Source organism: Pantherophis guttatus, chromosome 9 (assembly GCF_059756535.1).
Source record: "Pantherophis guttatus breed Tessera chromosome 9, ASM5975653v1, whole genome shotgun sequence".
Classification (NCBI taxonomy): Eukaryota; Metazoa; Chordata; class Lepidosauria; order Squamata; family Colubridae; genus Pantherophis; species Pantherophis guttatus.
The window spans coordinates 30,308,329-30,324,807 of NC_142071.1; the positions used below are offsets into that span (position 1 = coordinate 30,308,329).

The following is a 16,479-nucleotide window of genomic DNA, read 5'->3' on the forward strand; positions in this document are numbered from 1 at the left end:
TCTTATTCCATTCCATTATGCTATTCTATTCTATTCCATTCCACTATACTATTCCATTCCATTCCATTCCACTCCATTCCATTATTATTCTATTCCATTCCACTATTCCATTCCATTCCATTATTATTCTATTCCATTCCATTCCATTCCATTCCATTCCATTCCATTCCATTCCATTCCATTATTCTATTCTATTCTATTCTATTCTATTCTATTCTATTCTATTCTATTCTATTCTATTCTATTCTATTCCATTCCATTCTATTATTTTATGCAGCTGTGCTGTTCAATCTAATAAATAAATTGAATAAGTAAATAAATAACTGCCTGTCGGGGAAACTGTTTTATTGTTTTATTTTATTTAAATTCCAGCTTTCTTATTTTTATAAACAACTCGAGGGTGGCCAAGACCTCCAACACACCTCCCTCGTCCTCCTTTTTCATCCGCATCACCGGCCCTGCCAAGTTCTCCTCCTGGTCCTCCTACCTAACCACCACCCGGAGACAACGCTGCAGTTCTTCCCTCAGCGCCATCTGCATGGCCGCCGCCTGGGGGCGAGCGAGCGCTTTGTCGCAAGACTGGTATGTGAGCCTGTAGCACAGGCTGATGGCGTGTGCTGCGCCCGGGTGCCGAAAACGGTCAAGCAGCTGGACAGACGCAACCGTGTCCAAAGACGCACGCCTGGCAATGGCGTGAAGCTGGATTTCACGGAATGTTTCTGCCTCTGGAAGCCAGAAGCTGATGTCGTGCACGTACGTCGGCGGGTGGAGGGAAAAGCTCTGGAAAACGCCTAAACGGCCCCCAAAAAACTGGCTCGCAAAACGCTCATCCGAAGTCCAAAGCATCCGCCAGTCAGAAATGCCACACGCGCACATCGCCAGAAGATCGAGGTTCAAAGAAACGCAAACCATGTTTTGATTAACGCTTGAAGGTTGCCACCGAACGGTGCTTATTGTTCCGACGCGAAATTCTTTGGGGCCGGAATCCAAGCCCTGGCAGCTCAGAGTCACAGCGTATTTTGGGTTGAGCAGAAACGGTTCGGAAGAAGGTAGAAAGGGATTCTGCTGACGGCTTTCTGGCTCCTGGTTCAGAGAGTCCAACTTAACATTGGATGATCGCAGTAAAGAATTCAATGTGCCTATGAGGCTTTCCGTCAGGAGCTGTGAGTCTTCTACATCTTCCTTAACTGCGCAGATAAAGAGGGCCTCGTGAAAAATGGGAGGCACGTGAACAGAAATTTTACATTTTTTAAAAGCCAGTCCACTCAGGGCCAACAAACCCTGAGGGGAAAAATCCCTCTGCTTTACAATAGAATGAAGAAAAACCAACAGGGAAGGCCGAAGGTAATATTGTCCTAAGGTCCAACTCAAATCCTGGTCCTCATCAGTTCCCGTGTCGCTTTTAGAAGCCACAGACTTAATTTCAGGGCGACTTCTGGCAACAGGAACCATCCAAATGGCGTCCAATGAAGGAGAAGCAGAACCATCTTTGAATACTAAGGGAAATGAAGAATTCGCCTTCTGAACTGCGAACGATCTGCCGAGGCCATCAATTAGTTTTTCATTTATGGTTCTCACAGGATGATTCGAATTAATACTTAAATAGTTCCTAGTTCAGATTATGAAAATATTAGAAAAAAAAGAAGTATTAAACAGGGCAAGCCACTAACCTCAGATGTTGTACTTTCAAAAACAATAAATTATTGATGGAGCAGTAAATGTGAATGTGTTACAATTTTTAGCCCATTCCTTAGTATTATTCGAGTTTCTCAGATGTCAGTCCAAAAGACATCTGGATACCAAGGGGAAATGTAGACCCCCCTTAAATGTTCCATTTAAGAGCATATCAGCCAAGGTGATTACATTATGCAGAGATCAGACTCAAAAGGATCTGGAAATTTTGCTGCATACCTGTTTATCTTATCTAGGAACATCTGTGGAATTTGGCAGGACACTGATTCGCCTTCCAGCTCCACTTTGCAAATTGAAGGTTGAGAATGCAGAAATGGCACACTCCGGGTGAATATGTGATTCAGGGCGCCTTCTATGCAGAAAGATTTATCCTGATTCCTAGGAAGAAAGCAGATTAAGTATGGAGGCAGAAGAATCAGTGCTTTAGCTGAACCAATTGAAAGCAAACCAATGGAATCCAAAATACAGAAGGTTAACGTTGAGCTGGCTGAAGCACCAGGCAAGATTCATACTGAAAGGTGTCAACAGAACAATATTTGTGAGACAAAGGAGCTGTTGTCCAACATTTACAGAAATAATTCAGTTAAGGAAGGCTGTATAGCTCTGATTATTCCCCAAATTTGTATAGAGTTTTACTAGAAATTTAATCTGTTCCTTCAATAAATTTGCCCCCACGAAGGCCTGAGAACCAACAGAGAGTCATAAATTTTTTCTGCTAGAGGTCATAGAAATTTAAATATGGGACATATTAGTTTTATAAGGAATAAATTCTGTATGTGCAGTTTTCACCCACAGAATTTGCACGATGCTTCCCAAAAGAGACAGGAGCACTTAGTAATAAGGCCCTTTCTTGTGCAACATCCAAGATGGCACCTGGAATAGGGTCAACCACAGCTTACCTGTAGCCTGTACATTTATATCCACTGGCATCTCTGATATTAAATGGCTCAATGCCGCTCAAGATGAATCCTGCTTCTGCTGCCATCTCCACAACTTGCCAGCTGTTGTGCCACTCACGCACCGGCTGGTCTGCAGGGGTGCCCCCTTGTCCTTTGCAAAGTGCCACGTGGATGTCTCCTTTCTCTGCCAGAACATCTGCACAGCTGGAACAACAAAAAAAGAGGGGTGTCATTGCCACGCAACTAATGTAGCAAGCTGTCCTTCTCAGAATTTTTTTTTAAAAGAAAAAGGAAAAACAGCTCCAAAGGCGTCTTTGGACTTCTGAAATATTGTTTTGCATAAAAATCTTTGCTGTTGGAGGTGCATACAGGGATAGCAAGACCAATAACCAAAGCCATAGAAATCCTCAATTATTTTCCTCTGCCGATACCATGTCCTATCCAGCAGCTCTTTGCACAATGCTTTTAAGAGTAACAAAGATATACCTGTTTAGAAGATCAAAAGGTAGCTATATCTTCTTGACATCTTATATTTTGAGGCTTCTATTGCAAACATAATGGTCTTGAAACAGACACACGTATGGAAGCAGAAAAAGGTACGCAGCCTTGCCTTGTCTCACCTGCAGAAAAACCTGGCAAGAAGCTCCCTGTTCTTTTTTATTCCAGCCTTTTTTCCACAATGGGGGAAATTGAAATAAATACGGTCAAAATTCCTCATAGCCGGCAAGAAGTATTCCTTCAGTTTTGTGCAGTTGACAGAAAAGTAGACTTCAGCACCTGGATCATTAAAAGAACAATAATGCAGTTTAACAGGGTTTCCCCCCCCAAGTAAACAAAATATAAGGACAACAAAAATGCAACAACAACAACAATACTGCTTCCCCCACACCTCGTTTACCTTTGTCTCTCAGAAACTGTATGTTGGATTTGGTGAAAGCTTGCTCAGATATAGACTCTTCACTACCATAGCAGGTTGCAATAATATGAGTGTCACTGCCTCTTTCTTTGTACAGATGGACCGAGAAGGAAAAGTTTCCTTCTCCAACCAGGAGGAAACGTGCTTGTTGATGCTCCATGGAGGAAAACGGTCACCGTCAAAAGCCAGAGTCCGGACTGCAGAAGACTTCAGGGGATTCTGCTCCTTTAGTCTGTTGCTTCTGAGGCAATCGGCCGAATCATTTTTGGAATAGGAAATGAGGAGATGCGAGTTGCCAAATTCACCAGAATCCCTGGTTCTATAGCAGAGAAGCAACCAAGCATCGCTCAGTGCCAGCCAGGGTACTCAAATAGCTTGCAAAGTAGGGAGGCTGTGCCCCAAATCTTGCAGGGCTCCTGCTGGATTAGAGAAAGATCTTGGTCCTCTGGCAAATCTACCTCCAAGGATGCTGCAGGAGTGAAACCAAGGAGGTAAAATGTCACAGTTCGGGTTGCTTTTGCACAAGAAAAAATAGGTGGAAAATTTGATCAAAGGGAAATCCAGCCTGGAACTAAGGAGGGAACAGCTTGCTTCCCAGAATTATGGTTGCTCCATCGCTGGTGGTTTTCAAGGGAGAAAAAAAAAACTGGACAATTATTTATCCAGGATAATAATTGGGCAGAGGGGGGCTGGACTAGATGACCTCCAAGGTCCCTTTGAAGCCCTATCAGCCTACGATTTCATTCCACTGCTTTCTTTCAAACCACACCTCAGGGGTGTTTATATATTATATTATTTGTAATATATTATTGTAATATGTTACATTATTGTAATATATTACATTTCTTTTCTTATCACTAAGCAAAGGACAGGCTGACCCCTGGCTGGGGATGATGGGTACGGTAGTATTAGCAGCTAGTCTTATTTTTATCCCCCTTCCCAAATTCCCTTCTGAGCAACTTATAAAACAAATTCACGGGGTGGGGAAAAAAATGATAAAAATACTGCAAAAACTATCCCAAACTTCCCAGGCTCGCTTCCTCCTCCTCCTCCTCCCTCCCACCTTCTTCCCAGCCCCGCCCCTCCGGAAAGGGCTCCGAAAGCGCGGTCGAGCCTTTTGCGCGTCACTTCCGGCGCGGTCGAGCGTTTCGCGCGTCACTTCTTCCTGCCGCGCGGCTTCTGCGGTTGCCATAGGAACGGCTCCCTCGCTCCCGCCCCGCCCCGTTTCGGACTTTGCGAGGCTTTTCTTGGGCGGCGGGGGCTTCTTCGGCAGGTGGGAATCGAGGGGGGGGCGAGGGGGGGCAATTATTTCTTTTATTGCAACTGTTAGGGTTGTTTTCGTGGTCGGTGGGGAGGAGGGGGGTCACTTTTGGGAAGGGTTGAGGCAATAGCCTGGTGGGTGGAGCCTCCATGTTCAGGAGCAGTCTATCGTCTCTCTCGGTTTTTTTTTTCTTTTAATTTTTCTTTTTGTTTTTGTTTTATTTTTTGGACAATGCATTTCGAGGGCTGCCTGGCTGGAGAGGAGAGCCAAAGCCTACTGAGCTCAACACGGGCCACCGGTGGAAGAAAAAAAAAAGACATTTTTTAAAAAAACAAAAAACAAAAAACAAGGGGGGGAGGGGCGGAAGTCTGAAAGCTAGGCAAGGCATTGCGTGTTTATTCAAAAAAAAAGGAAGGAGGGAGGGAGGGAAGGAAAGAAATAAAGGAATAAAGAAGGGGATAAGGGAGGGAGGAAAGAAAAGAGATGGGACAGAGGGAGCGAGAGAGGGAAAGAGAAAGAAAGGAAGAAAGAGAAGGAAGGAAATAAAGAAGGAGGGAATGAGGGAGGGAAAGAAGGAAGGGAAGAGAAAGGAAAGGAAGGAAAGGAAGAAAAGAAAAAGAAAAGGAAGGAAAAATAGAAGGAGATGAGGAAACGAGGGAGGGAAAGAAAGAAAAGGAAGGAAAGAAAGAAAAAAGAAAAGGAAAAGAAGGAAAAATAGAAAGAAGGAGATGAGGGAACAAGGGAGGGAGGGAAAGAAGGAAGGAAAGAGAAAGAAGGAAGGAAAGAGAAAGAGGAAGGAAGGTAGAAAGAGAAGGAATAAGGGAGGAGGGAACAAGGAAGGGAGGGAAAGAAGGAAGGGAAGAGTGAGAGAAAGAAAAAGGAAGGAAAGAAAGAGAAGGATGGAAGGAAGAAAGAAAAAGAAAGAGAGAAAGAGAGAAAGAAAGAAAGAAAACAAGAGAAAGGCAACAAGACTTAAAGTAACTTTATTATCACTTTAAATGTACACTTAATCGGCATACATTAAAATGAAATTTCATCGCATGCAGCTCTCCAAGGCTCACCACCTCCAATATACCCTACATAAACATGACCAACAAACGAAATAAATAAATTAAAAAAACAACAACATGAAGACGCAGCAGAAAAGAAACTGGGAACCTAGTCATGCCAGACTGGTGGGCAAAGGGGCCAAAACTCTTAGTGCCCACCTCCCTTGGCAAGATGCAGTTTGGGACAGTGACTTCAGACTTCCCCCAATGATCAGGAGATTACATCACAAACTAAGCAAATTAGGGGGGTTTTTTGGGGGGGCTGGCTGCCCCAGGTCCCCACCCCAGCAAAGCCCTTGGCATTTTAAAAATCCATCGGTAGCTTTCGCACCCAGGTAACTGAGGTGTTCCATTTTTTCTGAGATCTTCCAATTGAGAAACGGTAAAAGTAGCAAGAAAATGTGGAGTTTGGACGAGAGCAGTAGTTCCAATATCACTACTACGACTTCGAACTCCGAGGTATTTCCGGCTGCCGAGCGTCCAGATTTCTCACCATTCCAGGTTGAAACGTTGGGAAAAAATTCCTTTTTCCCCCTTTAATTATTCTCTTGACCATCTGCTTGCTACTCTGGATTAAAATTACTCCCAAAGGAACTGACATTGCAGAGGGGAGAAATACAGATAGTCGCCCTGACTTACGACGGTTCATTTAGTGACCGAAGTTCCAGGGGCACTGAAAAACGTGACTTACGGCCATTTTTCAAAGTTACATCCTCTGCAGCTTCCTCCATGATCACGTGATCAAAATTTTGATGCTTAACAACCGACTCATATTTATGACGGTTGCAGTGTCACACGATCCCCCTTTTGCGACCTGACGAGCAAAGTCGATGGGGAAGCCAGATTCACTTAACAACCGGGGTTGCTAACTTGTCAACTGCGCTGCTTCACTTAACAACGGTGGCAAGAAAAGTCGTAAAATGGAGCCAAAAAAACCCCTCCCTTAACCAATGTCTCACTTAACAACAGAAATTTGGGGGCCGTTAAGTCGAAAGGCGGCCTATACGTGCTGGTTGCCAAGCACCTGAATTTAGTAGAAGATCATGTGACTTGTTTGGTTGTAAATGCAAGGAGCAGTCATAAATAACTTTGGGGGGCATTGTAACTTTGAACAGCTGTTAAATGAATCTGTAAATCAAGAGTAATTTGACGTAAGTTAATTTGACGTAACTTGATTGTAAGTTGCGTAACGGGGTAAGCTCCTGTTACTTGTCCCAGCTTCTGCCAACCTAGCAGTTCGAAAGCACATAAAAAACGCAAGTAGAAAAAACAGGGACCACCTTTGGTGGGAAGGGAACAGTGTTCCGTGCGCCTTTGGCGTTGAGTCATGCCGGCCACATGACCACGGAGACGTCTTCGGACAGCGCTGGCTCTTCGGCTTTGAAACGGAGATGAGCACTATCCCCTCGAGTCGGGAACGATTAGCACCGTGATGGCGAAACTATGGCATGCATGCAACAGGTGGCACACGGAGTCATATCAGTGGGCACGCAAGCATTGCCCTAGCTCAGCTGCAGCGCACATGCGCGCACAAGCCAACTGATTTTCGGGCCTTCCAGGGCCACCAGAAGTTGGCAAATGAGCCGTTTCCGGCTTCTGGAGGGCCTCCAGGGGCATGGGGAAGGCAGTTTTCGCCCTCCCCAGACTCCTAGAAAGGCTCTGGAGCCTGGGGAAGCCGAAAAACGGGACTACCGGGCCCACCATGCCATCGCGTGCCAAAAATGGGAGGAGCACGGGGGGGGGTCGCACATGCATGCATGGTGGGGGTGGAGCGCATTGAATTGTGGGTGTGGCATGTGCATGTGCGACCCTCCGCACTCCCCCCCCCGCTTTTGGCACGCGACAGCAAAAAGATTAGCCATCACTGGACTAGCACATACGTACATGCGAGGGGAACCTTTCGCTTTTTAAGTCAAGGAGTGCTTGTAAGGGCGTTCTTGATTTGCTGTACAGCCCTTGGCCTGTTTTCCTGTCTCCATACAGGACATGTCCCTGTCGTGCTTCTTTAACCCTCTTCATGGCTGCTTGCTCCACGCGGACGGCCACGGGGAAGTGTGGACGGACTGGAACAGCACCTCCAAGTTCTTCCAGTATGGCTGGAGGTGCACCACCAACGAGGACATGTATGCCAACAAGACCCTCTTGGGAAACTGGAACGAGGAGCGTTACGACATCCAGAAAAGGAGGCAACTCAAACCTCTCCCTTCCCAGGTCAGGCTGTCCGTCCTTGGGACGGGATTTTGCTCGCTAGGTCGCCACAAAAAAGGGCCGTTGCTAACGATCAAGGTAGCATTTGGGGCTTCTTATAATTATGGAGTCCTCATAGGGATGCGGTGGCTCAGTGGCTAAGAGTCCCTTCGGGGAGAAGGGCGGGATATAAATTCAATAAATAATAATAATAATAATAAGACGCCGAGCTTGTCGATCGAAAGGTCAGCAGTTCGAATCAAGTGAAATCCAGCAGGTTCTGGCGAACCGGTAGCGGAAATTTTGAGCAGTTCAGAGAACCGGCAAATGCCACCTCTGGCTGGCCCCAGAGTGGGGTGGGAGTGGAGATTTTGCAATATCCTATCCTATTCTATTCTATTCTATTCTATTCTATTCTATTCTATTCTATTCTATTCTATTCTCTATTCTCTATTCTCTATTCTCTATTCTCTATTCTCTATTCTCTATTCTCTTCTTAATATTATTGTTTTGTCTTACTTTCTCTGTTCAGTTCCTGGGTTATTTTCCTTGTCTGCCACCCTGTGTGCCTATTTTTTTTGGCAGCAACCTAATTGAACCTAGCAAGGCCTGATTTCCGAGTTCAGGAATCCGGAGGTGATCACGTCACACTCCTCGTTTTCCGCTGTGCTGCCTAAAGCCCTGTTGGCCTCCGAGCCGCAGAGCTGCTTTGGGGAGAGGGTCCCCTCTCCTTGAAGGTTGGAGTGGAGGAAAAGGGCCTCCCGAATGAAGCCTGCACACTGACCCCTCGACCTTCCCTTGCAGTACGCTCACTATTTCGAGGCCACCTACGCGTCGGACTATTCCAAGGAAAAGCCTCGCAGATTAAGAAGTAGGTGTACAAAACTTAACACGCAGGAAGAAAACATGCAGCCAAGAGAGCCAGGGCATCTATATTTTATATATTTTATATATATATATATATATATATATATATTTTCCCCAAAAGATTCCTAGCAGGAGAGTTGAAATAAGACAGATATAAGCATCAGGGTAGCATGTGAGCTGAGAGATTTCAAGGGGTCTCAAATCAGAGTCGATATCACAAGCAAAGACTTGGGGGAGTGAGGGAGACCTCAAGTGCACTCCTCTACAATCAGTGATACACACCCAGATGTGCAAGGGAGCCGTTGCTCCTCCCTCTTCCCGGCATTTTTTATAACATCTGCCCACCTCTGGACGATGCTTTTATACCATGATCAGTCCTGCAACTGACATCTCCTTTTAGCATCGGCTTTTCAACCCCTCTTTAACCCAGTCTTTGACTAGCCTTTCCTCCTTCATTCCCCATTCCAGTTAAGCCCCCTTCGAGAACCCAAATCCTTGGGCTGGCATAAGGATCCAGGTGTGATTTTCCAAAGCCGGGAAAGATAGAAAAGGAGGCAGCCAACTCCAGGCAGTCCTTGGCTTACAACCATTTGTTTAGAGACCGTTTGAAGTGAACGACGGCACTGAAAAAAAGGGACTCAGGACGGTTTTTCACACTTACGGCCGTCCATAGTCACGTGATCCAAATGTGTACCCTTGGCAACTGATTCGTATTTGTGACCGTTGCCGATTCACGAGATGCCCTTCCGACAAAGCGAATTTTCAACGGGAAGCCAGATTTCCGCTTAACAACCGTGGGACTAATTTAACAAACTGCAGTGATTCGCTTAACCACGGTGGCAAGAACGTAGAACGTAGAATGGAGCGAAACTCACTTAACACCTTACCAGCAGTAATTTCGGGCCCAATTGTGGTCGTACGTCGAGGACAACCAGTGGCCTTTTAGGCCTCCCCTTTCGTTAGGGGGATTAATTAGGGCAGAGGTCTTCAAACTTGGCAGCTTGAAGACTTGTGGACTTCAACTCCCAGAATTCGGAGAATTCGGAGTTGAAGTCCACAAGTCTTCAAGCTGCCAACTTTGAAGACCTCTGAGGTAGGGGGATCCCCTTTCGTTAGGAGAAGGCCAGGCCAGGGCTGCCTTGGCCTGTTGCAAAGGGAGCCCAGTGTATGGGTTAAGTGTTGCTACACACACACAAATACACACACACACACCCATGCTTTGCTTTCCTGCCTTTTCCCGTCCTCTCTATGCTCCTAGGGGTGACGCGAGAACCTCACTGGTTTCCCGGACACCAGCCTGAGCTGGAGCCCCCTCCGATCAAGCCCACCGCCCGCTCGTGCTACATGATCGATTACGAGCCTCCGCACGGCAGACCAACCTGCTCCTTGGTCGAAGTGAAGCCCAAGGAAGCAACGGAGACGCCGCCGAAGCAGTAGGCCGCTGCTCCAGGATCCCCTGGGGCTGGAAATCTCTGCCGGAGGGTCTCCTTGTCCCCCCCACCACCACCAAGATTAGAAGCTCGGTTGATGGGCAGCAGTTCCTAAAATAAAAGAAATTTCGCCCGCCAGGAGACTCCCCATAAGTTCGCGTTTCCGTTCTGGTTCCTTCCTAGTTTTGTGTGTGACTCTCTTCGCAGTTCCACATCCGGATTAAACCCTCCCGTTCAGGACCGAGCCTTGGCTAAGGTTGTAGCTGGCCATGAAGATTCAAGGAAAAAGCTACCACCCCGTTTATTTGTTACTAAAGAAGCTCGCGTGCCTATCTTTGCACAGAGAAATAAATGAAGAAAAATCGATTTGCCGTTTCTGTCCTATGAAAAGGCTTTCTTTGGTATAAAAAAGGGGCCAGGGTCTCCGAGGGTCTCTCTCTCTATTTCCTCGGTCCTGGGAGGAGGGCCGATTTTTCTTCCCGCGTGACGGGGATGCTGCGCTCCGGAACTTCCTTGAGTTTCCTTGGTCCATTCACCGTCAGGACGCCATCCGAGGAGAGGGAGGAGGTGATGGCGAGGGGGTCCACATCGGCTGGGATTCTGTACTTCCTGTTGAACTCGCGGGCGATGAAGCCGTGTTCGTCCTTTGGTGGGGGGGGAGGCAGAAAAGGCATTGCATGGTCAGTTTGGGAATCATCCTGTCTGTTTGGTCCAGTGGTGACTGTGGCGGTCTAGAAACCAGGAGACTGGGAGTTCTAGTTCCGCTTTGGGCATGAAAGCCAGCTGGGTGACTTTGGGCCAATCACCTGGAGACAGTGACTTCTAATCCCACCCTGAGAGGAAAACCGGTTGGATGACTTTGGGCCAATCACCTGGAGCCTGTTTGGTCCAGTGGTGAAAGTGGCGGTCTAGAAACCAGGAGACTGGGAGTTCTAGTTCCACTTTGGGCATGAAAACCAGCTGGTTGACTTTGGGCCAAACACCTGGAGACAGTGAGTTCTAGTCCCACCTTAAGGAGAGGAAAACCGGCTGGGTGACTTTGGGCCAATCCCCGGAAGGCGGTGAGTTCTAGTCCCGCGTTAGGCACGAAAGCCAGCTGGGTGACTTTTGGGCCAGTCTCTCTCCCTCTCTCAGCCCAACCCACCTCACAGAGGAAGAAGGAGTATTAAGTATGTTCGCTGCTTTGAATCACTTATACAGTAATAAAGGCAGGATATAAATCTAATGAATAAATAGATGAAATAAGCAGCATCTTACTGTGGGAAAGCTCTGTGTTCAGCTTTCCAATTTATATTTCTGGGTACCGGTTTAAGAGCAATCCTGTCCCTGAGAACTGGACAAGCCACCCCGAAACAGCCTGGGCAATGACTGATCTCGTGATTAACCTCATCTCTGACTGCCCCGATTATTCTTTTAAATGAAAGGATAAGCCAATTAATTTGGCCTCCCTATATGCCTCGCTTTGTGATATCCTTCCAGGTGCAGCTATGGTGGCCGTGTGGCCTCTTCGCTTCGGAGTGGAGGCGGGCGACATATAAATGTAATCAATTTTCCCCTCCTGTTGCCGTGCCGAACGGGCTCATCCCCCAAAGGACCAACCTGGCGCTCCTCGTGCTTCCCCTGGACTTCAATCACGTCTCCCCAGACTTTGACCTTCAACTCCTCGGGAGAAAAATGCTTCACATCCAGGTTGACGGAAAACTTATCGTTCTCCAAACGCATCTGATGACAAACAGTTTGGGGTTGGGAAAGAAGATTTCGTATTTATCAGAAGTCGGGAAATTCCAGACCCAGAACGCTTCGGTGTGTTGGACACCTCGTTGCAAACTTTTGAACCCAAGTTATGATAAAAAATACTTACCGTATGGCCTTGATGGCAAACCTATGGCACGCGTACCACAGGTGGCACATGTAGCCATTTCAGTGGCCACGCCAACTCAGCACCGGCCAGCTGATTTTCAGGTTTTCTGGGCCCACCAGAAGTAGGGAAACAGGATGTTTCCTGCCTCCGGAGGGCCTGGTGGGTGGGTGGGTGGGTCAGCCTCCGAGGGGATGGGGAAGGCTGTTTTCACCCTCCCCAGACGCATAGAGAGAATCTGCAGCCAGGTGAGAGAGAAAAACGGGCCTACCGGGCCATCGCATGCCAGGAGCGGGGGAGAGGGGGTCATGCGCGCATGTGTGGGGCGGGGCGCATATAATTATGGGTGTGGGCATGCACGCGACCCACCCACCCACAAAAAGGTTAGGCATTACTGCCGTATGGGAAGACAGGAGGCCCAAAATAAACGATGTGGGTCTTTGGACCCCTTGTAAAATTGGCAAAATTTGCATCTTGTGGAAGTTGCCGTGAATCTCTCTGTTCCAGGGGTCCCCAAACTTGGCAGCTTTAAGACTTGTGGACTTCAGCTCCCAGAATTCTCCCGCCAGCATAGGAGTTAAAAGTCCACAAGTCTTAAAGCTGCCAAGTTTGAAGACCTCTGCTCTATTCCCTCATTAGTTTCGCAAATATGTTTAACAAGATCAGTTAAAAGATCAGGGCAAAAGGAGCAGATACATTCTCATGACATCAGAAATCTGGTTTGCTTAATCTTTAGCTCAGTTTTTTTTTTTTTGTGGTTTTGCATCATGTGTGAACCGAGCATCTTTGGTTACTTACATCCTTAGTCCAAACCCAAAAAACAGTAACCCTTACTTCCATGCTTTCTCCCATCATATTCCAGCCTTCCACTTCTTTAAAGGTTCTTGTTTTTCTAATTTATCCTCCCCCGCTTTAATTTTTTTCCCTTTATGAGGTCTGGTTTACTTGTTTATTTATTTAAAACATTTTATTTACAACGTTTATATAGCCGCCCATCTTTCAACCCACCCTGGGCGGGTCCCAATCCAAGATTAAAAGACCTATAAAACCACAAGGAAGCTCTAAAATTAACCCAGTCAAAACATTCACCCAATCTAAGATTGCAAGGAGCAAGCAAGGTATGACTTGTCCTTGGGAGGGGCGGCGGGGGGGAGATACCCATCCCTTTTAGCCGGTCACATGGAAAGGAGCGATGCACCTGTCGGCATCTGAACAGACTAGATGACCTCCAAGATCCCTTCCAACTCTGTTACCATTAAGTAAATCTTAAAAGGACGGAAACGATGCCCGTTTCACAAATAAGTGAATCCTTGGTGCAACATTAGAACTGGACTGTCAGCAGAGATGCCGGCTTAACCGCCTCCTGGCCAGGCCAGCTAAGATGATGGAAATTGTGGGTCAACCTGTCTCAACAGAAGCCATCAGAGACACCCAAATTAAGAGGCTTTTGCCATGGAGTCCCACCCCACTCTCGCTCTACTGCATGCAAACCTCACAAAGAAAGGAATAACAGAGCAAAGGTAACAACCTACCTGGCTTGGGAACAGACTACCCTGTTTCCCCCAAAATAAGACATCCCCTGATAATAAGCCGAATTGGGCTTTTGAGCCCATGGTAATAAGGCCAAGCTCTTATTTCAGAGTTCAAAAAAGTATAAGACAGAGTCTTATTTTCGGGAAAATACGGTAGATAGATAGACTGAAAGATAGATAGATAGATAGATAGATAGATAGATAGATAGATAGATAGATAGATAGATAGATAGATACTTAGATATGATAGATAGATAGATAGATAGATAGATGATAGATAGATAGATAGATAGATAGATAGATAGATAGATAGATAGATAGATAGATAGATACTTAGATATGATAGATAGATAGATAGATAGATAGATAGATAGATAGATAGATGATAGATAGATAGATACTTAGATAGATACTTAGATAGATAGATAGATAGATAGATAGATAGATAGATAGATAGATGATAGATAGATACTTAGATATGATAGATAGATAGATAGATAGATAGATAGATAGATAGATAGATAGATGATAGATACTTAGATAGATACTTAGATATGATAGATAGATAGATAGATAGATAGATAGATAGATAGATACTTAGACAGATACTTAGACAGATAGATAGATAGATAGATAGATAGATAGATAGATAGATAGACAGACAGACAGAGACAGACAGACAGACAGATAGATAGATAGATAGACTGATAGATAGATAGACAGACTGATAGATAGATAGATACTTAGATATGATAGATAGATAGATAGATAGATAGATGATAGATAGATAGATAGATAGATAGATAGATAGATAGACTGATAGATAGATAGATAGACAGACTGATAGATAGATACTTAGATATGATAGATAGATAGATAGATGATAGATAGATAGATAGACAGATAGATAGATAGATACTTAGATATGATAGCTAGCTCGATAGATGATAGATAGATAGATAGATAGATAGATAGATAGATAGATAGATAGATAGATGATAGATAGATAGATAGATAGATAGATAGATAGATAGATAGATAGATAGATGATAGATAGATAGATACCCTGTTCCCCCCAAAATAAGACATCCCCTGATAATAAGCCCAATCAGGCTTTTGAGCGCATGGCAATAAGGCCAAGCACTTATTTCAGGGTTCCAAAAAATATAAGGCAGGGTCTTATTTTTGGAGAAACATGGTAGCTGAAGGACTGTTTCTTCCCAGTTACGTCCACTGACCCAGAGAGGTCCCGTCTCTTAAGGGGGGTCCATCTGGTGGGACCAAGAAGAAGGCCCTTCTCTGTGGCGGCTCCTTCCCTGGGGAACATCATCCTTGCAGAGATAAATTTGGCTCTTTCTTTTGGCACTTTTTCAAAAGACCCTGCAGAGGCGGTTTTGCCACGAACCCCCAGGGAGCTGGGGATGATACGGAGCTCATCGAGCAGCTGGTTTGATTGTTGTTGATCTGTATGTGTGTGTGGGGGGGGGGTTATTGGGTTTCGTCTTGGGGGTTTTGTAAACTCCTGGAACCAACACGAGCGAGTTGGAGAGGCTATATAAATATTCTTAATGTAATAAATATATAAGCGGGCAGCAGGTGCCCTCTCCACGGGCATCTCTGGCATCGGCGCAAGGTTACCTCGGGGAGTCCGCTGTCTATCCATCCAGCGTTCCTGAAGGTGAAGGGCCTCCCCAGGAAGGAGCCCAGGGGCCAGCTGCCTGCGAAGAGTTCGGATTCCATGAGGGGATCCCCAAAATGTTGGCTGAAGATGCGGCCGGACGAGGGGCCGGGGAAGAGCCGTCTGCGGAAGAAGGGGTGGTGGATGGTGACATCCATCTCCCCCAAGCCGGTGGCAGTGCATACCGGCGAGCCAAGGGAGCCTGGCTTTATATGCTTCCCTGGTGCCAGGCTTTGCCCTGGCTAAATCCTCCCAACCCATGATGTCAGAGAGCCCCCCCTGATCCTGCTTTTCTGCCTGCGTCGACCGGCCATTGGCTGGGGAGGGGTGGGGAGCTGGCAGAGGCATCTCAGCGCCCGCATGGCGGACGGAAAAGAACATAGTGAAATTCTAGCTGGTCAGCAGAAACAGCTTCTCTTCCCCTCCTCTCCTGTCTCTGGAAAAGAAAAGAAAAGCTCAGACAGCGTGATCCGCATTCCTGCTCCTTCAGCTGCTGGCGCGAATCCTGCCTTGACTATCTTTGTCTCGGAAAGAGTGCAAGGAAGCTGGCATCAGGCTGGCATTCGGTCATCCGGCCCACAACAGCCTCCTCGTCCTCGTCCTCCTCGTCCTCCTCTTGGGCTGAACCGGCCACGGGAAGGGACACAGGACCTCCCACCCTCCCTGGGGGAATTGAGTCATCTTGGCCAGATGAATGGAAGGCCCGCCAAAGGTTGGAAGATGAGGTCACCACCGTAACACTTGAGGATGATGGCCATTGGGTTAGAGAGCGTAAGGCGGGGGGAGAGAGAAGAGAAAGGCAAGGAAGGGCATGGAGGGTCACACTCCGAATATCTAATTTCTGGACACGGCAAAAGGGTAAACGATCAACTGGTCTTGGGATGTTGCAAAGAGTTTTGATGGTAGTTCGAAGTTGGATTCAATGGATCCTTCCTTCCTTCCTTCCTTCCTTTTTTCCCTCCCTCCGTCCTTCCTTCCTTCATTTTCTCTTCCTTCCTTTTCCTTCCTTGCCTTCCTTTCCTTCCTTCCTTCCTTCTTTCCTTCCTTCCTTCTTTCTTTCTTTCTCCATTTTTCTTCCTTCCTTTCTTCATTTTCCCTTCCTTCCTTCTT

At 46.4% G+C, this 16,479-nt stretch overlaps 3 protein-coding genes across 4 annotated transcripts; 1 reads left to right on the forward strand and 2 right to left on the reverse strand.

Moving 5' to 3' along the window:
- Nucleotides 1-338: 338 nt before the first annotated feature.
- Nucleotides 339-4,593, reverse strand: FDXACB1 (ferredoxin-fold anticodon binding domain containing 1). Its single transcript, XM_034425278.3, has 5 exons — nt 3,490-4,593; nt 3,212-3,368; nt 2,592-2,795; nt 1,912-2,070; nt 339-1,609 (listed from the first exon to the last, which is right to left on the reverse strand). The coding sequence occupies exons 1-5, from the start codon at nt 3,665-3,667 to the stop codon at nt 484-486; spliced, it is 1,824 nt and encodes a 607-aa protein (XP_034281169.2). The 5' UTR covers nt 3,668-4,593; the 3' UTR covers nt 339-483.
- A 54-nt stretch (nt 4,594-4,647) lies between these two features.
- Nucleotides 4,648-10,667, forward strand: CFAP68 (cilia and flagella associated protein 68). Of its 2 annotated transcripts, none has more exons than XM_034425276.3 (4): nt 4,648-4,780; nt 7,801-8,028; nt 8,809-8,875; nt 10,130-10,667. In XM_034425276.3, the coding sequence occupies exons 2-4, from the start codon at nt 7,804-7,806 to the stop codon at nt 10,306-10,308; spliced, it is 471 nt and encodes a 156-aa protein (XP_034281167.1). In that variant the 5' UTR covers nt 4,648-4,780; nt 7,801-7,803; the 3' UTR covers nt 10,309-10,667. The 2 variants fall into 2 exon arrangements, with proteins under 2 accessions (XP_034281167.1, XP_034281166.3); XM_034425275.3 differs by lacking the exon at nt 4,648-4,780 and adding an exon at nt 5,606-6,276.
- CRYAB (crystallin alpha B) lies at nt 10,587-15,695 on the reverse strand. The gene is made up of 3 exons (XM_034425277.3): nt 15,330-15,695; nt 11,901-12,023; nt 10,587-10,945 (listed from the first exon to the last, which is right to left on the reverse strand). The coding sequence occupies exons 1-3, from the start codon at nt 15,525-15,527 to the stop codon at nt 10,742-10,744; spliced, it is 525 nt and encodes a 174-aa protein (XP_034281168.2). The 5' UTR covers nt 15,528-15,695; the 3' UTR covers nt 10,587-10,741.
- Between the last annotated feature and the right edge of the window lie 784 nt (nt 15,696-16,479).

Coding starts and splice junctions, on each gene's coding strand:
- FDXACB1 (XM_034425278.3), bottom strand. CDS start 3,667: ATGGAGCATCAACAAGCACGTTTCCTCCTGGTTGGAGAAGGAAACTTT. Junction 2,796..3,211: donor CTTGCCAGGTTTTTCTGCAG/GTGAGACAAGGC, acceptor TTGTTGTTCCAG/CTGTGCAGATGTTCTGGCAG. Junction 2,071..2,591: donor TATAAATGTACAGGCTACAG/GTAAGCTGTGGT, acceptor CTTTCTTCCTAG/GAATCAGGATAAATCTTTCT.
- CRYAB (XM_034425277.3), bottom strand. CDS start 15,527: ATGGATGTCACCATCCACCACCCCTTCTTCCGCAGACGGCTCTTCCCC. Junction 12,024..15,329: donor TAGACAGCGGACTCCCCGAG/GTAACCTTGCGC, acceptor GTTTGTCATCAG/ATGCGTTTGGAGAACGATAA. Junction 10,946..11,900: donor GGAAGCACGAGGAGCGCCAG/GTTGGTCCTTTG, acceptor CCCCCACCAAAG/GACGAACACGGCTTCATCGC.
- CFAP68 (XM_034425275.3), top strand. CDS start 6,217: ATGTGGAGTTTGGACGAGAGCAGTAGTTCCAATATCACTACTACGACT. Junction 6,277..7,800: donor CTACGACTTCGAACTCCGAG/GTATTTCCGGCT, acceptor GTCTCCATACAG/GACATGTCCCTGTCGTGCTT. Junction 8,876..10,129: donor AAAGCCTCGCAGATTAAGAA/GTAGGTGTACAA, acceptor CTATGCTCCTAG/GGGTGACGCGAGAACCTCAC.